General features: G+C 39.2%; 1 protein-coding gene across 7 annotated transcripts in view; it reads right to left on the reverse strand.

Moving 5' to 3' along the window:
- plcxd1 (phosphatidylinositol specific phospholipase C X domain containing 1) overlaps positions 1-10,656 on the reverse strand; it is a 22,000-nt gene extending 11,344 nt beyond the window's left edge. For 2 of the 7 annotated variants that reach the window (XM_062975333.1, XM_062975334.1), the window contains exons 1-4: positions 6,033-10,337; positions 4,561-4,710; positions 2,438-2,574; positions 1,956-2,084 (exon numbers count right to left, since the gene is read on the reverse strand). In XM_062975333.1, coding sequence (XP_062831403.1) covers positions 1,956-2,084; positions 2,438-2,574; positions 4,561-4,710; positions 6,033-6,045 — 429 coding nt within the window. In that variant the 5' untranslated portion in view covers positions 6,046-10,337. The other 5 variants (XM_008107122.3, XM_008107123.3, XM_008107121.3 and 2 more) reach the window with 5 other exon arrangements.
- Between the last annotated feature and the right edge of the window lie 14,517 nt (positions 10,657-25,173).

The raw sequence follows: 25,173 nt of genomic DNA on the forward strand, positions 1-25,173 counted from the left end.
TCATCCCACAAAAATCTCAACATATCTCAGCCTGACCAGTTAGTTATTCCTTGGGAAAGTAAAAATTTGAATGTGTACCCACACAGTCCCAATCCACTTCAATAGATTAACGAAATAGCTTTACTAAATGCTATTTCTAAAGGATCTCCAGATATAGAGATTATACTAATGAATTTCTTGTGTAGCTATGAGGGCTATAAAATGAAAGCTATATCCAAAAAATACACTAGATCTCATGATAGGAAACCAGGATAGGAGAAGTTCCCTTGATTAGAAAGGCTCAGAGAAATGACTGAGGCATGACCATGACCTACTTGGAGCTACATGAGAAACCTCTGGAAGACATACTGGGCTCATGGGGTGGATGATCCTCATTCCTGCCAAAAACCATGAGGCATTTCACACAGGTATTCACTTTGCAGCCCTCCAAACCCTCATTTTGGATAATCACAGATTCCTACAGGTCTCCATTTATTTTAATTTCATTCATTTTATAAACTAGTGTCTAACAGTGGAATGATGTTAACTAATGGTAGCAGTAGCTTTCTTTGGACCATTGTACAGTTGTCCTCAAGTACTAAGAATAATGCTCCATCATAACGCCTGATGAAGGAGCCAGTGAAGCTTCAATGTGCTTTGGACATTTTGCTTGGCCAATAAAATTATCACTCTTTTGTGAAAGAAAAAAATAATAATGCTGTTCTAGAAGGGCAATTTGTTTTGAAATGTTAGCCACTGAAGGCCGTGTGATGTGATTGTTTGATTGCTATAGAAGCCTCTGGGAGACCAGGGTTCAAATCCCTGCTCAGCCAAGAAGTCCACTTGGTGACGTTGGGCAAGTCACGTCTTCTCTCCGCTTCTAAAGGAGATCATGGCAAATTGCCAAGTAAACCCCATGAGCCAATAAAACCCAAGGAGAGCATAATTTTAAATCATTGCCAGCTTGAAGGCACATAATAACAAGAAGCCGCCAAATTTAAAATACACATTTAAGAGGTAAATGAACAAAGGCAGAATCCCATTTCTCTATTATACATTTCCTACACAGTAAGAAGATACTGGATTCTTTAAGGACTGGCTGAGACTGAATGTACAATCCTATGGGCATACATAATACTCAGAGCTAAAACCACACTGAATTCAATGGGCAATTTACACATTCTTATCTGTGCCATGTGATTATGAGAAGCTGATTCATATTTAGAACATGTGGTGCTAGTAGCATCTTCCTGCTGTAATTCTTGCTTAGCCTGCTGTGGAATTCTAACAATGTCCAAATGCACTAAAAGTCATAAACTTAATGTCACATGGAATTACTGTGGTGTCTATGAGTCAAAATGGACATTGCTGAACGTTTAGTGACTGCAAGATTTGGATTTCATTAAAATGACCACTGCCAGCCAAATTCACAACATGATAGTTGCCATTTCTAGCCTTAACATAACATGGGGTGAATGCAGAGTAAGTTTATGTCCTTTAAAGCCTACTGATTTAATGAGAACTTTAATAGACTCAACCTTATCACATTTTCAAAAAGCATCCAAGAAAGTGATATAAAAAGCAATCCCCTACATAATCTAACTGAGAATGACAATATTCAGGCACAATATATTAACTGTAGTGCTATTCCAGAAGACCTTTATCATGTTAAAGTGCCAATGAAGTTAGAAGGGCATCAGTTTGAGGAAAACTGTAGGCATATGGTTTATGCAGGACTATGAGGCCCCCAAAATGGTGCTCCAATCCTCCATACATGTCCACCTCCGCACTAGAAGCTGAGTTAGATGTAACAATTAACACAGTGTGCTGCTCCATATCTAGACTTCTTCATCTGTACACAAAATAGGCGGATTCTGCCCCAATACCCTAGATTACTTTAAAAGTTGTTAAGGGAATTACTCTCTCAAATGATTTTACTTAAACAATTTGCCATGGTGTTTAATAAGGAACTGTACCTCTACAACAACCGTTGTATATAGCATATGAACAAAGTATAAGTTCATAGAAGAATCATCAGGTTTGTGAGCAATCCTTAAATCAAAATACCTAATTCCAGCATCCAGTTGCTCTAATACAGTCAGCACCTGTATAGTCAAAAACAAAAATAAACAAAAGGTTCCTGAATATTTAATTCAAAGACATGTTTATTTTTTCTCATTCTTAGTTTTTTTATTAATGTTTATCCCTCATAGAATAAATACAGAAATACATGATGTTAGGAAGACAATGGCTTATACAGTTAATTTCTTAAGTAGCCTCTGTAATGTTTTCTATTGGAAACAGAAAAGTTGAGACACCTTGTTCCAAATTTGTTCTTTTCTTTATGATCCTTGTATGGTGTTGCAATTCAGAAATAAGAGTAAGCAAAATGTTATAGTTTGTAAAAGTGTGCTTCGAGCATAAGATATAAACATTAGCAAACTTGAGATTTCATTACCTGCGTTACAGACCATTTCAAAATAATTGGGTGCACTATGCGATGCATATGTTTGTCCATAAATTGCAACAACTTGGATTCATTTACGCTTACTTTTGACTCTTCATCTAAGCAGTATGTCATAGCATCATGACTACCTGCATGGGAATAAAACAGAGAGTCAGATTACATTTGTCAGCCTCTTTCAGATCCAACCCTCTGGACAAATGTTGAACTCTCATAATGTTTCCTTACATAAGAATCCTCATCTAAACATGTGACTGCATGAATAGCTATCTGAGATTATTCACATATCAAATTCCACCTCAATACCTCTCTGAGATTATTCACATATCAAATTCCACTTCAACACACAGAAAAAACAAATCATTCATAAATTACCACCAGAAGACTTCTTGGGTTGTATATGACACTGAGGAGATGGTTGGCTGAGTAATGTAAGTTCTTTTTCACAAAAGTGGAACCTCAGAATAATAATAATAATAATAATAATAATAATAATAATAATAATAATAATAATAATAATAATACAACTTTATTTATACCCCACCACCATCTCCCCGTGGGGACTTGGGGAGGCTCACATGGGGCAAAGCCCGATCAGCATAGTTTACAAAAACAACGGCATAAATACATTACACAATATACAAAAGATAAATCACAATAAGGCAATAAAACAAGAGTTAATACAACAGTAATAATATCAATCAACCACCAAGTACAATTCAGTCGACTTCATAGATGGGGGAACTGCAGCAGCAGTATAAAAACAGTATCATCAGATTAAAATACCCAAATAAAAGGGACCTAATAAAATTCAGGATAGAATTATAATTATATATGAATCTCTGCTTCATATATCTCCTACATGGAGGATATAGAACAATACAAAAGATTCTCCATACATAGATTTTGTGTCTTATCTTCTTCCTCGAACCACACCTACGCTAGTCCCTGGCCAAAACAATTGGAGTTGTAATTCAACACATATGGAGAGAGTGCTCCAGAGGAATATTTGATCCATGCTGATGAAGGAGTACCTTCAGCTAGATGTCTTTTAAGGTTGGGGTAATGGGTTGAAATGGAACCATTTGGTGCCTGGACTCAACCCATCACAGTCTCCCAAGACAATGCAATGTGTCCTTGGAGGGCTGGCAGGGAAGAGAGCATTCATTAATGGACTCTAGTACATTTTTCTCTAATGGACAATATTATTCGGATCATTGACCATGTGAATAAAGATTGATTTCCCTAATGGTAGGCTTTAGGTCCTGGTTCACTAACTTCCACTGTGAAATCACCCAGCCTTGAGCATGAAATATCAACATAGGTTCTAATTTTTTTCCAGCTGCAGATCCCCAGGTTTTTCCTCACAGCACTGTTAGGCTTTTTCTTACCAAAATACAGACTTTTAAAGATGAATTATCTACACTGGAGATGGGAAATATCTGGCAGTTCCTGGCTCTCTTCAAAACTGACTGTTGGCTATGGCTTAAGGGAATTGCTGTCCAAGAGCATCTAGAGACCTGTACTTAACCCATCCCACAATATCTTTGGAACAGCAAGAAATAGAAGTAGGACAGTTGGCACCATCCTGACTCACACACTTTTAAGGCTCGTTGTACCATTGGATCAAATCCAATAGTGACACCACAGCAATCACTACTCCTTGATAGAGAGAGATAAAACAGTGGGAGAAAGAGAGAAACCTTTGGGAAAACTACAAAAAAGATCATTCTTTTGAAATAAGAAACCACATAGTTCTTCATTCTGCAGAATCAGAAGAAAAGGGAAGTGAACCAATAGGATGATTCCCATCACCACCTTCACTCTGGTGATGGAATTTTTGGCATGAAAAACATTTGCCAATGTGCGAGAAGGGGGAATTTCAAGCTGTAGAAGTTTCAAGCCTACCCACACACGTATTAAATTTGTGGGATTGCTCAGGTAACAAGATGGAGAGCAGAATCTCAAACACAGTAAAACGTAGTATTTGCGTATTCCTGCATGGCAAGGGTTGGACCAGATTGCGGTCTGGTGGTCTCTTCCAGCTCTGTAATACTATGATTCTATGAATATTTATTAATGGAAGAATTTTTTCTTTTGAAGGAGATACTCCTTACCTGGTAATGACAAGTTAGAGAGAGGAATGCCCCAAAGAGATTCTGGCAAATTAGACATCCACTGAGGACCATCACTGTACAAATCAACTGATTTCTTTTTTTGAATTTCCTTCATGTTTTTCCTGATGCAGGATATTCTAGAGAAAAGTGCTAGACAAAAACAGAAGTTAACAGTATTTAATAATAATAATAATAATAATAATAATAATAATAATAATAACTTTATTTTTATACCCCGCCCCATCTCCCCTGAGGGACTTGGAGCGGCTTACATGGGGCCATGCCCGACACAACAATACAATAACAGCAATAAAACAATAAAACAAATATCGCATCAATAAAACATCAACATCAGTAAAACAGTCATAGTACACATGCTAGTACACATGTGATTACCTGTTGCGTTAAAAAGCTCTTCCATTAAACAATTCCATGTTTCATGTGTTATCTTTCACTTTCAAATAAGTGTGTGTGTTGGCACAACAGTTTAATGGGGTTACCTGCAAACTGCCTTATTAAATAATCAAAAATGGCACATTAGCAGAGACAGTAGATCATATCTGACCCGAGACTTATAAGGAATTGTGGTTATCTGCCATCAAGTCAGCTTTGAATTACAGTAGCCCTATGAATGAGAGGTTCCTAAGACACTGTCATAAATATGTATAGGTTTAGTCAAACCATCGAAAGGAGGTTGCTATATCTAAATAGTAGATTCATTTTCACTTATTTATTTCTCTAATTAGTCTTGGCTTTTAAAACTGCATTAAGAATCAAGCAGCATAGGAAAACACAGGACCATGTATTGGATGTTTCATTTAAAAAATCCCACTACTTGATCAACCTGGGCAACTTACTTCTATCTTATTCTCACTACCTACTTTATTTATTTATTGTGTCAGGTGTGAATTGATATAAATACAGTTATAATGTACAGTAGAGTCTCACTTATCCAACATAAATGGGCCGGCAGAACATTGGATAAGCGGATATGTTGGATAATAAGGAGGGATTAAGGAAAAGCCTATTAAACATCAAATTAGGTTATGATTTTACAAATTAAGCACCAAAACATCATGTTATACAACAAATTTGACAGAAAAAGTAGTTCAATACGAAATAATGCTATGTAGTAATTACTGTATTTACAAATTTAGCACCAAAATATCACGATTTATTGAAAACATAGACTACAAAAATGCATTGGATAATCCAGAACGTTGGATAAGCGAGTGTTGGATGAGTGAGACTCTACTGTATTTTAAAAACCCAAAGTTAAAAACTTGATATTGTACTAATTTCCTTTGACCAGAAACTGGCCACTTGGAGTGCCTCTGGTGTCATTGTGAGAAGGTCCTCCCTTGTGAATGTGGCAGGGCTCAGGCTGCATTGTAGTAAGTGGTCTGTGGTTTGCTCTTCTCCACACTCACATGTCGTGAACTCCACTTTGTAGTCCTATTTCTTAAGTTTACCACTGCATCTCATGATGCCAGAGTGCAGTCTGTTCAGCACCTTCCAAATTGCCCATCTTCTGTGTGCCCAGGAGGGAGTTTCTCATCCGGTTTCAGCCATGGATTGAGGTTCCGGGATTTAACCTGCCACATTTGGGCTCTCGCTTGCTGAGGTGTTCTTGTGAATGTCTCTGTAGATCTTAGGAAGCTATTTCTTGAATAACCACTGAATCAGCATCATATAGTGATTGGAGTGTAGGACTAGGGCTCTGGAGACCAGGATTCAAATTCCTGCTGAATCATGGGAACTTGAACATATCACACAATCCCAATTCAGAGACCCCTCCCCCTAAATTTTCCCCCAGAATCAAAGACAGCATTGCCACATGCCGGAATCTGCCAGAAACTTGAGAGCATAGAACAACAACTGGGAGGGGGAGTAGCTGTTTTGAGTTACCTTTTAATTTTCTAATGTTTATAGAACATCAAATCAATATTTCCTATCCTAAGAGAATGGGTATTTAGAATAAACATTCTGGGAGGACTGTAAAATAAAATTCCAGGCATTTCCTTTAAGATATCTAACACTTTAAACATATCTTAAAGAGAACCTCAATCCTATACAAAAGAGAAATTCACTGTTTCCAGTGGAGGTAACTACCAGCCTAATTTAAAGAGAATTAGCCAAAATTTTGTAGCCAAAATCAAGCTAAGGAGAGAGAGGAATGTTGGTGCAAAACCAAATATATTTTCTAAAAATAGTTTGACTTCCCTGGAAATGATATGGACAATATAGAGAACCCATACCGAAATACATCTTACTATCTGAACAACAAGAAATGAAGTAATATCAAAACTCCATTGTATTTAATTCCTTGTTCAAGATTAATCAATAGGCATAATCTTTGTTGGCAATTAGGAACACTAACTGTAGGAAGCATAAAATAGATTAGAGACTAGACATTTCCCAATCTGACCCAGTTCTCTAATACAGGGGCCCATACTGCCTCAAAGCAGGAAATTTCAACAGATGCAACCTGATTTATGGCTCTATTGACCCAGTTCAGTGAAATCCTCTCTCTTTGCCTTGTCTATTGTTCACTAAATAGGTCATTTTCTTTGCACATAGAAACTACCAATCTGGAGTAGAGCTCAACAGTTAGGTGTAAACTCCAGGTGAATTTTATGAACAAGGTAAATATGCAGAAAACGACCTCTAGGGAAAGGCATGCCTTCTCTCACATAGGAAGCAAGGCTGGGTGAGTCTTTTGCTTAAGGGTCTGATTCTGCAAGGAATCACTTTTCTATCAATGCAAGCAAGCTATATACTGTATAGTCGTTTCCCATCTTGTTTTTCCCCCCAGGTATTTGGGACTCCAGATCCCATTATACTCAGTCAGCAAAGCCATTTATAAGATGCAAAGGGAGCTGTAAGCCAAAATACTACAAAGACACCAGTTTGGAGAGAACTATTCCATTCTAATCTCCAAATGGTCAGCGATCTACCAGCACTTCCAAACATTAGTCCAATAGGGCCCTCTGACCAGTGAGGGAGATTATCAAGGTCAGTAGCAGCGACATCCTGCTGTGTTCATAAATCCCTAGATCAGGGGCATTAAATGGAACTCCCACTAAAAACAAGTGAATTCAAAGCTCCAATTGAAGGAGCTGTTGTCCAAACAAGTTATTGTTCCAAGCTTAGCAAACGATGACATTAACTTACAGGCTGAGCACTCCTTGTCTTGAATGCCAAAATATAAAATACTCCAAAATTCAAACTTGTCCATATGGGTGACTGAGACAGTGACAACTTTGCTTTCTGATGATTCAAGGTACTCAAACTTTGATTTATACACAAAAGCATTTAAAATATTGTGTACAAAATTAGCCTAAGGCTATTTGTTCAAACGGTATTTAAAACACGCATTAATGTTGTGCTTAGACTTGGGTCCCATCTCCAAAATGTCTCATGATCTATATGCAAGCATTCCAAAATGGAAAATAGAAAAGACAGAACACTTTTGGCCCCAAGCATTTCGGATAAAGGATACTCAACCTGTACTCAGAATCCACTACCTGCAGGCCTGTAGCGAGGGTGTGTGTGTGTGTGTGTTAGGGGTTCAACCCCCCCCCTCAAAAAAATTTCAGGTTATAAAAAAAACCTTATGAATTTTAACTGGTTAACCAAATCCCCATGCTCAGTCTATGAGACGAAAAACTAAGAGTCCCTCCAGGCACTATCTCAAGCAGATATTGACAGGTTTGTAGCCCGGGGGGGGGGGGGGTGCTAGGGGTTCAACCCCCCGGCCGAAATTTTCAAAACCCCTCCCAAAAAAAAATTCTGGTTACAGCCCTGACTATCTGTAATAGCAATCTCTCTCTCTGTGTCCTCAGAAATTATCCTTGTAAAGTAAGAAAACATTAAGCTAAGCAGGAACAGGTATACCACAATGACTAATAACAAAATACATTTAAAAGTGTTGATTCAAGCGTAAAATCCCATTGGTGTCACAATAGGTTAATCGCTTGTGCTGGCAAGACTACTGATCGAAAGGCTGGTGGTTCGAATCTAGGGAGTGAGTGGGGTGAGCTGCCATCTGTCAGCTCCAGCTTCCCATGAGGAAACATGAGAAAAGCCTCCCACAGGATGTTAAAACATCCGGGCATCCCCTGGGCAATATCATTGCAGACAGCCAATTCTCTCACACCAGAAGTGAATTTCTGTTGCTTAAGTCGCTCCTGACACACAAAAAACCCAAGGCATTGATCAACTCCATGATAAAAAACCTTATGTAAGGATATCCTGAACAACAAAAAGTATTGTTGGCGCGGTTGGTGGGGACGAGACAGGTGGTAGCTCAGTGGCTATGAAACTCCTTGCCAAGGGAGATTAGGGAAGTCCCCTTACTCATGTCTTTCAGGAAACAGCTGAAGACCTGGCTGTGGGACCAAGCTTTTGGCCCATCCTAAGATATGAGTTGATATGACCTGATGGATTCTGTGAATTAATATTAAGTCGAACACAGACTGGCTCTGACTTTGGCTCAAAACTTCCCCTGTTGTAATGGTCACATGGTTTTAATTGTTTTAATTTGATTTAGATTCCAGCTTTTATTTGTGTTTTATGTTTGGTTTTTACTACATGTTGTATTATATGTGGCATTTAATTCTGCCATTGTGTAAGATCGCTCTGGGGAGAAGATCAGTATAAAAATTAAATAAATAAATAATAAATAAATATTTATCCCAGAAGTTGCCAATCATAGGGAAAATGTAGTAAAATGCATATTTATTTACAAAATAGTTTCTACATGCTGTATATAATAATAATAATAATAATAATAATAATAATAATAATAATAATTATTTATAACCCACTTCCATCTCCCCGAGGGGACTCGGAGCGGTTCACATTGGGACCAAGCCCAATAGCAGATAAAATAATACAATGGCAGCATATATAATTAAAACAATAACAGGAAAATAACATTAATAAAATGCATCAGCAAGCATCAGGACTAAATGGTGGGGCTATTAAGAAATTACACGGAATCAAAAAGTATAAAAATATAATAAATATAAATATAAGATGAATGTCTTTTCTATATATTGAAACTTTTGGGACACCCTGTATGAATTCAGCAAAGAAAAAGCTAATTTATCTTTAAAATAACTTCATAAGAACTTTAAAGGATAGTAAGCAGCCACTCCTTGAAGCTGCGAGGCCATTCAATGCTAATCAAGGTGATCAATTGCTACATTAACACTTGTCTCAAACAGACAAGAGTTCTTACTTCCACCCTGGGGCCCTTCCACACAGCCATATAACACAGAATATCTGCTTTGAACTGGGTTATCTAAGTGCACACTGCCATATATCCCAGTTCAAAGTAGATAATATGGGATTTTATTCAGTTGTGTGGAAGGGTCCTGGGACTTTCCACAGATATATAAACCTCTCTTGCCTAGTTTCCAACAGACCTCACAACCTCTGAGGATGTTTGCCATAGATGCAGGCGAAACGTCAGGAGAGAATGCTTCTGGAACATGGCCATAAAGCCCGGAAAACTCACAGCAACCCAACAAGTTAAGTTGGAAATTGAAGAAATGCTCCTCTGAAAAATATTTCCGCTAAGCACATATAAAACCTGTCCTATTCCAGGGAACATTATCTTCCAAATCAGCATGTTTCCTAAAATCCAAATGTTCAGTTTCCAAATGTTCAGTGCTTGTTACCTCAGCCTGATGCTGCAGCCTAAGCAACGGAGTTCAGGGACTCCTTGCACACTATGAAAACAAAGCTCACGTGATATGTAAATATACACATATACATACAAATCTACCCAAGGTTCTGCTGGGTCTTTCAGGTACCCGGGATTTCGGGGCTGCCAGTCAATCAGTCCGAAAGAGGGTCGGGAAGGAAAGCGGGCTTCTGCTCCTGGTCTACTCACTCACTCTCTGCTCTGGCCAGGAGGGGCGCCCAGCTTTTGCCAAGGTTTCCGCATTCCGCGCCAGACAAACAAATAGACAGACAGCACCTCCTGGCTCAGCGTCTCCACCGAACAGCGCTGCTTCGGGACGCAGCTGCAGCAGGCAAGGGGGAACGAATCCGCACCAGAGGCTATTTGCATACAAGCGCCTGATTGGTCACTGGGGACTGCCCTGGATTAGGCCCCTCCTCCTCAGATTGGGGTGGAAGAGAAAGGGTGGATGTGGAACGGGCATGCGCAAACTGTGGCCCTCCAGGTGTTTTGGACTCCAACTCCCATCATTCCTCACAGCCTCAGGCCCTTTCCTTTTCCCCCTCAGCCGCTTAAGCGGAACAGTTTGCCCATGCCTGTTCTATAGTGTATCTGCACCCCAGGGCCCCGTCTACACTAACATATAATCCAGATTGTCAAAGCAGATAATCTGGATTTTATGTGACAGTGTAGAAGAGGACTAGGACTTGAGAAAGGGGCAAAGAAGGAATTGGATGGCCTATGTCAGTGGTCCCCAATCTTTTTTTGACCAGGGACCACTCTCCAACATTAGTACCAAAAGGGTTACGAATCAGTTTTTGATCAACTTTAGATTTGGTTTGGTTATTTGGGATGCTGATTGAGAAAATTGCATTGGATAGACCACATCAACTCTAGTTTCTGATGCAGAACATATGCCATCCAGTAGTCGCCATCTGCTCATCCACAGAATAATCTAGAGCTGATATGGTCTATCCAATACAATCTTCTGAATCAGCACCCCAGGAAGAGGCCTAGCAACGAAGACACCAAGAATTATTTTTTTTGGTTGGGCTGTGTTATTATCCTTAGTAGTTATGGTGAGGCTGCAAACCATATTTTAGTTCTTGCGGACCACTGGTGGTCCACAGACCACAGGTTGGGAACCATTGGTATGTGAGTTCTTCCACTTATGTGATCCCAAAGGAGCAACTCTTGTCACTCTCCAATGTTTACAATCAGACATAGACATTGGAAATACAATGGCACGGGCAATCGTGACCTTGATATAAAACTATATATACAACTATATATACAACTATATATAAAGCACTTTAACTTCCACCATGTTTACAAGTCTTACTTAGTGCACTTTTGCCCAGTCCATTTTTATGACTCTATTGCTGTATTTTTAACCTGTGTTTTATTGATAGTTATCATTTTATTTATGTCTTTTTAAATTTTTGTTTGCGTTGTTCGGTTCCTGATGTTATTGTCCTTTTGTTCTGCATTTGTAAGCTGCCCCGAGTCCCCACGGGGAGATGGAGGCAGGGGTACAAGAATAAAATTATTATTATTATTAATTTATTATATATACTGGAGGGTCTTGTCTCTTTCCTTCATAGTTGTTCTTCTAAAGCTGGATCTACACGACCCTATAACCAGGATTTTATCCCAGATTATCTGCTTTGAACTGGATTATCTGAGACTACACTGCCAGATAATCTGGGATCAAATCCTGGGATATAGGGCAGTGTAGATCAAGCCTACGTCTTCCAATGCTATGATTCTATGACTCCAAAATATCAGGATATAACATATAATACTGAAGTTAGGAGTTTCCACATCACTGTATTTTCCATTTCTATATGGCTGTGAAAGCTAGACAGTGAAGGAAGAAAAATTCCTTGGGAATGTTGTGCTGGAGGCAAGTTACACACAGAGTGCAATAAAGACCAATAAATGGGTCCTATCAAATCAAGCCTAAAGTATCCCTAGAAGCCAAGATGACTAAACGGAGACTGTCATACTTTGGATATATCACGAGAAGCCATGACTCCCTAGAAAAGACCATAATGCTGAACCCACCCACCACCACCCCCAGGTGACTTTGGGCAAGTCACAGTCTCTCTGCTTCAGAGTGAGGCAAAGGCAACCTCTTCTTAACAAAACTTGCCAAGATGGGAGTTGCCATAGCTCAGGAATGAATGGAAGGCGCACAACAACAATAACAACAGCAATGCAGAAGGTAGAAAGAAAAGAGGAAGACCACATTCCAGATGGATAGACTCAACCAAGGAAACCATGGCCCTGAGTCTGCAAAGCCTGAGTAGGACTGTGACTTGGAGGGTTCTCATTTATGGGTTCAACATAAGTAAAAGTTGACTTAATGGCAATTAATAACAGCAATGGGAGGAAGAGCAAACCAACGAATTGCTTGATTTAGCACATCAAAACTGTAGGTTGATAGACCTTTTCTCTGATGGGATGCCTAAGCACTGGTCTTCCTGGTTGGAGCTTCTAGGCATTGAAAATTCAAAACATCTGTCAAAATATTTGGGAATGAACATAGCATAGTATAGGATCACATTTAACTTGGGATTAATAATGATGCTATTGCATTTCAGCAGACAGGCCCCTTCTACACAGTCAGCTAATCCAGGTTATCAAAGCAGAAAATCCACATTATCTGATTTTAACTGGATTCAAAGCAGATAATGTGGATTTTATGCAGCTGTGTAGAAGGGGCCACAGATTTCCATTTAGCTGGAAATGTCCAGGAAAATATTTTGAATAAATGACAATATCAGACAAACAAGCCTTGTTTCCAAAATAAGCATGTATGTTGACTAGTGCAGGGTTTCTAACAGTTCTTATTATGCTTTCTCAAATGTAAATTCTACTGGGATCTATATTGCTTAAGGCCCATCTACACTGCCATATAATCCAGATTACCAAATCACATCATCCACATTATCTGCTTTGAACTGGATTATATCAGACTACACTGTCATATAATCCAGCTCAAAGCATATGATCTGGATTTTATATGGCAGTGTAGAAGAGGCCCTACTCTGAAGTAATGTGCACAAGGCTGTTCCCAAGAAGGCATTCAAAATGAGGCCTCTTCTACATTGGCATATATATCTAGATTATCTGCTTTGAACTGGATTATATGGCAGTGCAGACTCAGATAATCCAGTTCAAAGAAGATAATGTGAATTATATGGCAATGTAGAAGGGACCTGAGATAATGAAATGCTAATCCCTGGGGTAGTTAACGCAGAAACTTCACTTCAGTTCAATGAAGTAAGCAATCCCCAAAGTCTTCTGCCCAGAAATGAAACGCTATCATATCCAAAGGAATCACATTGTTTCCTTTTTAATTTTCTTTTTAAATCAGAAGGAAGATTTGTACTTCCTTAAAGGGAAACATGATATACTGGGGTCCAAGGGTGCAACCACACTTTACAATGAATGTAGTTTGAAACCACACTAACTGCCATGAAATTTGGGATTTGTAGTTTTGTGAGGCATCAACACTCTTTGGCATAGAAGGCTAAAGACCTTGTAAAGCCACAGTTCCCATGATCCCATGGCATTTAGCCATGGTAGTTAAATTGTGCCAAACTGCATTAATTATATGGTGTAGATGCACGCTGAAGCCTTTAGGCCTTTTCTGGGAAATCCTTGTCTTTGATCTTAGAAAAGCAAATTTGCTGTGACTTGGCAGCCATGTCCATTCATGCTCCTGAGCATTTCTTTTTCAGCATAAGCAGAACATTGTCATGTGGCCCCCTCAAAGACTGCACGTGGCCACCTCCTTTGACATTTCTTTGATGTGCATCCCTAGATCCCAAGACCTAAATCTTCTTGGTAAAAACATGTTCCAAAGTCAAGTCATGATGAATCCAGCAGCTCCTGAAAATTACACATTTTTGCAGGGATTATGTGTCCGTTCATCCTGTGTTTCAACCACCTTTCAGCAAGAGCTGAAAAGAAAACAAGTACTCTGGAGAAATATATTCATTTTATTTATACGAATCACAGTTTACTTTTCTCCTTTTCCCCCCACACAGGTACTCTGAGCCAGCTTGGTTGACTGCTTTGATAGTTGGATCATGACTCTGCAGACCAGGGTTCAAATTTCCACTCAGCCATGGAAACCTAATAGGTGACCTTGGGCAAGTCACACTCTCTCAGCCTCAGAGGAAAGCAATGGCAAGCCATCTCTGAATAAATCTTTCCAAGGAAAACTCATGATAGGTTTACCTTTAGGCCGCCATTAAGTCAGAAATGAGTTGAAGAAACAACAATAAAAATTCCATGAAATGCCAAGTGAGCCAAGTTTTGCAAAGCAGGAAGGGAAAACATTTGGTAATCCAGATATTTTGGACAATAATTCCCATAAACCTGTACAATTTACCATACTGGGTGATATTTTTTTCCATTGCACTATGAAAGATCCCATCCTGGTGTAAAAAGAAGCTACTTTCTATGTATACAGGGCAGAAAATAGTAATGTTGTTGAAATCCTGTTATGGTGAAGATTTGTTTGCATTTTTTGGCACACCACGTCTGTCGGATCACATACATTGTTATTCAATATGTTTTATTAGTCTAGGTGAATGGAAGCATTTATCTCATGTAAGTCAAATTCTTAACCCCAGGTAAATTAACTCAGTGGCCTCTCATAACCATAACAGAGGTAAAGAATATTTATTGCCCAATTTACCAACATCATCTTAAGAGGGAAAATCAGTAAGATATGGGATACTGACTGGTGTATATATATTATATAATATGTCTCTTTTACACAGAGAGTGTTGTTGAACACAGCACCCCCCACCCCCCACCCCAAATTATTTGTAGTTTGCCAAGGACATCATAATAAAAAGAAATAAAATATTTTTCCTTTCCCTTTTCCATGGATCCTCCTCAACCCTGCTGCGAACCAGCAGCAACCCTTACCCTGTATAAGGCCTACTTTCCATCTATGTATATATTAATTAAAATCCATAGAAATGCACTGATTCATACCAGAAAACATGCAGACAGAATCCGCAGCAGCAGATCCCTTACACTACAAATCTAATCCTCAATTCCTTGATAAAATTTATCCTTCCCTTCCTCCAAGGCATCCGTTCCTGTCTATTCCTACCCCGCTGTCCTGTCTTCCATCACTTGCTTTCCCATATACCTATGTCTATATGTCTACCTCAGCACAAACAGAGTAATAACAAAAAATATAGATACAATGTTTCTTAAAATGAAATGTAGTTAGTATGATCTGCTTAGACTGTACCCTTTCCCTCTATACCAGGCATGGGCAAACTTTGGCCCTCCAGGTGTTTTGGACTTCGACTCCCACAATTCCTAACAGCCGAAAGGGTACAGTCTAATTGTGGGAGTTGAAATCCAAAATACCTGGGGGGGGGGGGGCAAAGTTTGCCCATGCCTGCTCTATACCCTAGTTTATGAAATATATTAATCAAAAATGATTTCTGCACAAAGCCAGGCAAAGAGGTCATTGCCTCTTGTTAATCCTGCTAAAGAATTTCCTGGGACATCTGGAAGGGCACATCCTGAGACAAAGGTGACAATCGAGATCCATTATGCTCGCTGACTGGACAACAGATGGTTTCCTCTGCCAAATCTGATAACCACTGACTGGCGCTCACCAGCTGATTATTTCTATTGAGCCGACCGTGGAAAATAGGAACTCTCAGGATACACACGTATTGGGTCCCTTTGTCTAACACCCTAGACTTGATTGAAGGGGATTGTTGCCCTTTGTCTCAGTGCACCCTCACATTTTCCAGGAAACTTCCTCCTCACCCAATACCAGGAAATTAAAAACAATCAAAGACTTATTTGCATCCCGGGGGGGGGGGGGGGGGACAGACTTTTCCAAGGTTTGCCTCCTCCCAGGAAAGCTGCCCCTCAACAGCTGAGTAACCTTCCCCAGGCCACTCCGCCTCCACCTCCTCCCCTCCACCAGGGAATCCACTTCTGGAGGCAGCAACATCATCAAGGCAGCAGCCAATAGGAGTGTGGATCCTAGCCTGTCCTCCTGGCCAATCAGGGAAGGAAGCGGGCAGAGTGGGAAATTTTGAATAACTGTCAAATGTATAAAGCCTTGCACCCTCTGTATCCATGTTATGCATTTTTAGTGCTAGCCTTGTACGTATCCCTTCTGGCTGGATTGCAAATAAACCTCTGTTGCTGCTTTCAACCCTGGTGAGTATATGTTTGATTGGGAAATAATCTTGTATAGCGTATATCTCGCCGGGCAGAGTCCTCTATCCACAGTCCGTACTCTAAATTCAACTTCAACAGGGTGTATGATATATTTACATATTACATATGAAATTAGCTCACAACATGGCCACTAAATTTAACAACCTTAACTGACAAGCTGAAGTTCTCTGAGTATTGCTGAGGTAAATTATTTTGATGTGACTTTAAGTGGATGATGCAGGAATGGCTAAGAGCCATAAAGGCAGCAGATCCAATCTGATATTGAAAACTAAGTAGGATCAGCCCTGACTAGTCAATGGATAGGAGACTGCTGATGAATACTGGATGCTAAAGGCTATATTCCAAAGGAAGAAACTGGCAAACTACCTTGGAGTATTCTTTGCCTAAGGAAACAACATGAAATCCATGGGATCACCATAAGTCAAAGGTACATACACATGAAATATTTGGCCTTCCTGCTGTTTTGACACAATCCTTTATAATTTTATAGGACGTATGTGAATTGTAAGTTGAGACATGTGAAGGGCCACATGTTTCCTAACCCTGGGGAAGAACTAATGGAAGTCAGTGCAAGATGGGATTAGTAGGCATGAATCCCCAAATCTTGCAGTTGGCTCTATTCCCCTTTCCATCTCACTCACTCCCAGCAGATTGGCACACCTTTCTAAATCTTTCATGACTTCAGTGAATCCTCATTTGAGTCATGCTTACATAAATTGCCACCATACAGTCATGCACAAATTGGCCTCTTGAATTACTAAGCTATTATTGTTATATTCACATGGAATATTGCTACTGCTCCTTTATGTGGTGTAAAATTATAAAATCCATAGTGCAATGTGATGTGTTCCTAAAGAGACGTGTGCAATTTCCGCCACTACCCAGAAACACCCATGTTCTTGACTAGCCAAGAACCTGAATTATTTTATTCCTAAACAGAATGTGGCAATATCCAAATAGATAGTTGATGGCTTGAATCAATAACCAAATAATAGCCAGCTGTTCCACAACCAGATATCTGTCTATCTATAGAGAAAGAAAGAGAAGTGGAAAATAGAAAGAAAGCAGTATAGAGTCCAATGTACTCCATCATGGTGCTTTTTCCACAGTTACTAATAATTGTGAAGGAATTGTTTTAAAAATATACAGCCAGATTAGTCAAGAGCAATTTAGAGCAGCCTACCTCATATAATTCCATAAGAGAGCAGAGGCAGCTGAAGACAACACAGGACAATTACGGTATGACCTATCCCTTGTTCATACCTGACTTCCTCAGTCAATTTCATGATTAACATTATTGTATGTTGAATCCCAGGGCTATAGGAAACCATTAAAAACTGGAATGTTGGGAAATAGATGGAGAACTAATTATCTGGACTCATAGTCAATTCACAGTGAAATCCCTTCTTCACTCAGGTGGCTTTGAGAAAATTAGGGTATAGTCACTGCCGAATTACCTAGAATTTAAGAAATTCCAAGATTCCGACTGATTATGGAAACGAAGCTGGGGTCGGCCTTGGGGAGTATTTGGAAGGGAGATGCCAATGAATACTAGGTGCTGTACTCCAAGATGGTTTGGTCAGTTCCATTTTCCAAAATATTGTGTACAGTGCCTGGTATTCAGTTATGGTCTCCCATTGAAGTACCAACTCTACTTCACTTCCAAGATCAAACAGGATCTGGTACTTTTAGGGTAACTAGTATAACAGTAATGCTATGTTATTATAATTATTGTTTTTAGTAATACATTCCCCAGGCAAGTCAATATAGCTGAATGTATGATAATCTTGTTTTAACGCTGTAAGTATTTGTAGATTAGGATGTAACAGTAAAAAGAACTTGGATGACCCTGAACATTGCATTGGCAATTATAAGCATTTTGTCAGCAGAAAACTTGGGATGGGAAAAGAGTAATAATTGGAGGACAGTTTCGCTCTAGCACAGAGTAACAAAATAAGGATCTGAAATGAAGAAGCAACCAACTTTAATTTTGAAAGCATGTGGTAATAGCAATTATGGAAATTCCTGATGACCAAAAAAAGACCATGGGAGGTTAGCAAATGAAGAAGTGCACAACTGGTTTGTCTACATATGTTCCACCTAACGAGACTCATGCATAGTATACAACTGCTGCAATGCAACAACATAAAGCTGGCTGGAGAGCAGTACTAGGGAATGTCCTGAATGCTATTGTAACTTTAATGGAATTTAGTTTCATGATAATTGGCCATTCAGGAACTGATTCCATGCACCTATTCTTGTTATTAATAACCAGGTGGTTTGTGCCAATACCTGCTGAAATCCTAGACGTAAATCTATAGCATCATCTTGGGAATCAAAGAATTTTAGGAAACCATGCTTACTCATTAATTTTGGGTCACCTGGCTGCATAGTCCTTCATGATGAAACTATATGGTACATTAATCACACATTTTAAAGACAACCAATCAATGCTGCCTTTTTGTTGATGGAGGAAAAATCATCTTCAAGGCCCTCAGACTGGAGTAGTCTGCATTCAAAATAAATGGAAAAACATGTTACTTTACTTCCCCAAATCCCACTTTTCCATGGTTTATTTTCGAGCCTTTAAAGAATACTGTACATGCAGCCTCAAGCAAGATAGTTCTGTAAAGTCTTATATTATTATACACTTTGAGATTTCACAGATGAAAACCAGGGCACATGTGATGATGCAACCTCAGAATATGGTCAAGATGGCAAAGGATATTAATGAGAAAGAACACAGAAGTGAGGTAAAGCTGCAGCAGTTTGTTCTTGCTTGAGCCTACAGGGAAAGGGAGTATTCTTCCCCTCCTCCTCTATCACTCTGCTGTGTTAATTGAGTGCAAACTGTGGCACAGGCTGGTTAGCAGCCAGCTGCAACAAATCACTCTGACCAAGAGGTCATGAGTTCGAGGCCTGCCTGTGCCTGCGTCTCGTCTCTGTCTCTGTTCTATGTTATGGCATTGAATGTTTGCCTTTATGTATGCAATGTGATCTGCCCTGAGTCCCCTTCGAGGTGAGAAGGGCGGAATATAAATGTTGTAAATAAATAAATACATAAACTAAGGCCCCTTCCACACAGCTGAATAAAATCCCACATTATCTGCTTTGAACTGAAATATATGGCAGTGTGCACTCAGATAACCCAGTTCAAAGCAGATGTTGTGGGATTTTCTGCCTCGATATTCTGGGATAGAGGGCTGTGTGGAAGGGCTCTCAGTTTGCAGCAATTGGAGAAAAGGGAAGGCAGAGACAATTTTAAAGCAAGTGAACAATGAGACAACAGAGGACTGGCCCTGCCATCCATCGTAAGGCATACTGTAATATCAGTAACATCACCCACAACAGCAACAAAAACAAAACAACAAAAACCAACATAAGATATACTTGCGATTTTAAGACACACCCCGTTTTTAGAGATGTTTATATAGGAAAAAAAGTGTGACATAGAATTGAAGAAATACAGTTATTTATGTTACACTGTACATTCACACATCAATATACAATGTCTATTATTAGTTACACTATTTCTATATTTTAATATCTGCAAAAACAAAACTCAAACTGATTATTTGGAGAGTCAGCATTTAGTTCTTGAAAACAGATTAAAATGACTAACAGGATGCAATGAATTCTATGCCTTTATGTTTAAATGTTGTTTATGTCTTATGTTTTAATGGTCTTCATGATTTCAGCACATAGTTAAATCCTCGATGGATTGTCACCTTGCTGTGCTGAGGGGGCTTGCGTGTTCCAATGAACCTGTGGGCACAACCACTGGAGTCATGCACTCCCAGGAGTGGCCACAGGCGGGAATCCAGACCAAGAACAATCCGAAGACCCAAAGACCTCAATGGTGGAGCAGGCGGAGGATAACATGGTACATGTTACAACGGCTGTGAAGGCGGAAGAAGGCTGCAACAGACTGAGAAGCCACTCTCGTTGTGTTAACCACACCGCTGCTGGGACCTCAATCTGTGACCGGCCGTGCACCGACCTTCACACATTTAAAAAAAATCACGCACAGGCATCTTCCAAAAAATGGAGGACCATCATCCTCGAACTATGAGGGATCGCCTAAGAGAGAGATATGGTATTGTTTAGATATTATGACTTGGTTTTTACATGTATGTTTGGCATTGACTTCTACCACTATTATGTTGTAAACCGCTTTGAGTCTCCCCAGGGGTGAGGAAAAGTGGTATATAAATACAGTAAGTAAATAAATAAGTTATCTTCTTTTATTTCTCTGGCTGTAATTTTTTCTTATAAGTACATCTGACTATATTCTCTTGAGGTAACTATAAAATGAGAGTCTTTGGGCATTGTTCCAGGATCTGGCCATCTTAGCTTTTACAAAGAATGCTAGCAATTATTTGCAGCACAATCTCTCATTTTCCTGAGTAAATAATGAAATGCATAATGAATATTCTTTTGCAATTACTGTTCGTCCTGTTATTTTACATAAGCATTCAATTACTTGTATGAAAAGGATTTAACCTGTGATCATAAAATCCACACATGTTCCTCTAAGGTTCCTCTAAGACAGTGGTTCTTAAAGTGTGCTCTCCGGAGGCCTTGAGGCTCCGCGAAGCGTACTGAGGAGCTAAGCTTTTCCCTCTTCCTCCCCCCCCCCCCCTCCAAGCTTTCCCTACTCTTTCCTGACTGGGTATCAGTTAATATTATATCATGTTGAAGTGGATCATGCTGGAGCACCTTTGGAATAATGCAGCTACAGACACATGGACAACTTATCCTCAAAAACACTTGTCTACTCCCGGTATGTGAAAAGATATTGAGGAGCTGGAGGTTCCTTCAGGGTCATGAAAAAGTGTCTTGAATTTATTTGCTTTGGCATCTCAGTTTCCTTCTCATTGGCTCTTTCCTAACATATAAACATAATTCACAAACAGGCAGTCCCCAAGTTACAAACAAAATGGGTTCTGGAGGTTTATTCTTAAGTTGAACAGGTAACTTAAGAACAGGTAAAATTTTAAAATGTTAACTCCAGCCAAATATACGTACGTGTGTGTGTGTGTGTGTGTATATATATATATATAGGTTTTGGATAACACAGGGAAGGGTTAACAGTCCCATGGCATTCTTTTTGCTGTCTTTGCCCCTATTCAGAAGATTTCACCTCACTTTCTGTCCCTGTGATAATTGGATTTTGAAAAATTTGGCTTGTTGTGGAAACAATGATTGGCGAGAAAGCTTCACTGGAAACACCTTTTCCCCATGATAATTCTGACAGGAGTGAATTTCTCTTCCGAGGGGTAGACTTCTCTCACTTCCTGTTGTCTCATCCCCATTCTTTACTATGAGTCATTTGTAAGTTGGATATTTGTAATTTGAGGACTCCCTGTACTGTGTATAACAGACAACCTAGATCTTCCTTTCATTGTATCCGATCCATAATCTAATCTCTAATCCCAAAAGCCTTCTGCTAACAATTAATTTTTGCTGTCAGGAGCAATCTGTTCCTTCCGCAGCATCCCACTGGGTGAGAAGGAAGACAGAAAGAGTAACAAATTGGGAATAGAAGAGTGGTCAGTCCCATGGATATTTAATTGGGGCCAGGATCACCATTTTGTATTCAGTTCTTGCTTCTAACTGGTTTGAAATCTATCAGTTCACCCTTTGAGATCACCTATAGGACACAAAAAGGTTACCTAGCTGATCTTGGGGAGGGGGGGACTATATCCTGCTAGAATCCCCCACCAACATCTGGGCAGGCAGTTCTAGGAATTACAGTCCATTTTCCCCCAAAGCTTCCCCACTCACAGACAATAATCCTATTTCTGTGAATAAAGGTTTAATTCTGCCAAAGACGGTTGATCCCAGAGAATAATATAAACATACAACCTTTAAATTGCTAGTTTGAATAAATCAATGGCTATTACTGAAAGCTTTCAAACTATTTGTATAAAATGTACCCTAAGGCACAATGTAACAGATAATTGCACATATTTATTATGTAACAGCCTTTTAAGAAACCCAACTCAGGGGAAAGTTAACACACTTAACATAGGATGCATCTGTACTTCAGAATTAATGCAATTTTGACACCACTTTCACTGTCATGGCTCAATGCTATGCAATCATAGGTGTGGCCGTTTTACAAGGCTTTTAGCCGTCTCTGTCAAAGAGTACTGATGCCTCATTAAACTGTGGTCGAGCAGCGGCCATCTGCGTTCAACCTAATCTGACCTGCAGCAGGGAGTTCTGCAGATCCACAGGAACCCTGCTGGAATTAATAAAATAATGAAATATGTTCCAACTGCAGCTTAAAGATCCCCTTCTATCAGCCCCTGACTAGTTAGTTGGCCACATCATGGGAAAGCTTGGAGAAGATAATGTTTAATCAGGGCAAGCAGAACACATATAAGAATAATACCTGTCACTAGGCTAGAAAGCCACAAGAGGGCACCAAAGTCTTAAAACTGCCTCTTTTTATAACCAGATAAATAAGGCCTAAAGTGGATGGATTGTTTAACGAAATCTCTATTTTATCTGAAAAGTAGTCATAAGAGGATTCAAATTCAGTGAAAATAACAAAGAGAAATGGCCCTTTCCATTCACAAGTTTACCCTTCTCTATCAGAAAGCTTTGGTGCCACAACAAACTACAAATCCCAGAATCACAAAGGATTAAGCCAGCGGTTCTCAACCTGTGGGTCCCGAGGTGCTTTGGCCTACAACTCCCAGAAATCACAACCAGTTTACCAGTTTACCATTATACTGTATATCATTTTAGAAATGACATTGATCCTCAGTAGTGTTTTTGGTATCAAGGGTCTGTGATGGGAAGAGGATGGGAAAACTCTCCTACGTATGTAGGATTCTGCTCACATCTCTTTGGAATCCAGCCATTCTGCATGAATCTAATTCTGTATAACAAGAAAAGATAATGGAGCACTCAAAAATAATCATTTTCTTTATTTTGAACTCTTCCAAGTATTGTAGATGCATTTCTCATTATCAAAAAGGGGGGAAAGTATCAACCCTGCATGCTGCATACTGAAATTTGTGGTTTCTGTGTAAGCTTGTACTGCTTTGTAGAGTTAACTTTTAGAACTGAGTGTGGAGTTAAAAGCAACTATGGAAGTGACTTAGTTATATAAAGCTTGGAACAATCTCGTTCTTTTACTAGTATTCTTATGTGGGGAAAATACTGCTCTCTCTAAACCTGACTGGAGGCAAACATTATTATACGCTTGACTTTTGCTGCACAAAAAAGGGGAACATCCACTGCTGAGAACGGCTTTCTTTTTATAAGAAATATAGAATAATAATCCCACATCGTCTGAAGCCTCAAGTGAGTTTGTATTCATCTGCTGGTGAGACCAATTTCTCCAATATCCACGATCCTATTTTTTTTTTAGCAAGCTTGCATAATTTCCAGCCAATTACTATTAGCTTAGTCTTGACTTTAACATGAAAGCACCAGAAAACACCCGAACTGTCAAATCCCATTTAAAAAGCTAATGCTTTCCAAGCTAATGCTTTGCAAACAGATTTTCTTTTTTAAAAAATGTTTATTGAACTTTTCCAAATAAATTTTACATAAAAAGGGGGAAAAGGGAGGGTACGCCCGGATGTTTTGATGTTTTACCATCCTTGTGGGAGGCTTCTCTCATGTCCCCACATGGAGCTGGAGCTGATAGAGGAAGCTCATCCGCACTCCTCATTACTGCCTTGTATGTATCCCAAATTATCTGGTTTCACGTCCAGTGTATCATTCAAGGAGAAAAAATCTTTAATCTGTTCCTTATTTTTCTTAATATCCTCTTCTGTTTTGATTAAGTTCTCATTTAGCCTCCATTTCGAATATTGTGTTCTTTGATTTAGTTTAAGTATCACAGGGGAGTGATCCGAGTGTTCTCTCGAAAGAATTTTTATATTTTGTATTTTTGTTATTAATAATTTGGTGGTCCAAATCATATTGATTCTAGACCAGTTTTGGTGTCTGTGTGAATAGTATGTAAAGTCTCTTAGTCCTGGATTATGGGTTATCTTGTAAATCAAATTCATCTCTTAATGCTAAAAAGCTTTTGGGTATTGAGCCTATCACTTCTTTTTTCCCCTTTTCCTTTTATATATAAGACTGCTCCCCTTTTCCCCCTAAATCTGATGAATAGTATTCTTTGCCTAATGTTCTTTGAGTGAGGTGAGCAACATGTCTCTGAGCAATATGTGTTTCTTGGAGTGCCACCACTTCGTATTTCCCTTTTTTAATATTATTAAATATTTTTTCCATTCCCATTGACATTATTTGAATAGAATTTTATTTTTCATTCACTCATCTTCTATTTCTTTTTTCTCTTCTGAAATTTCCTCTTTCTCATCAGGGTTGTCTGAGTTCATCATTGCCTGGTCCATTTCCATTTCTTCACCTTCAGGGGAGAAAAAGCACCTTTTCGTTTTCTTCCTTTTCAAGGGAGAATAATCCTTTTGCTTCTAGACTTCTTCCTTGTTATCATCTTTTTGTAGAACTGTTTTGCTTTGTCCTCTGTGGTCAACCAATATCTTTGCTCTGTATAGGTAACCATTATCCCCTCTGTTTTTTTTCCCATCTGAACCGAATTGCACACAGAATTTTAAGTCTTGCTCCTTATTACAAAATCCTGTGAAAAGGAGTTCTCCCATCAAGTATTGCCATTAAGTAAGGAGTTGTAT

The sequence above is a fragment of the Anolis carolinensis genome, chromosome 3 (assembly GCF_035594765.1).
Source record: "Anolis carolinensis isolate JA03-04 chromosome 3, rAnoCar3.1.pri, whole genome shotgun sequence".
NCBI lineage: Eukaryota > Metazoa > Chordata > Lepidosauria > Squamata > Dactyloidae > Anolis > Anolis carolinensis.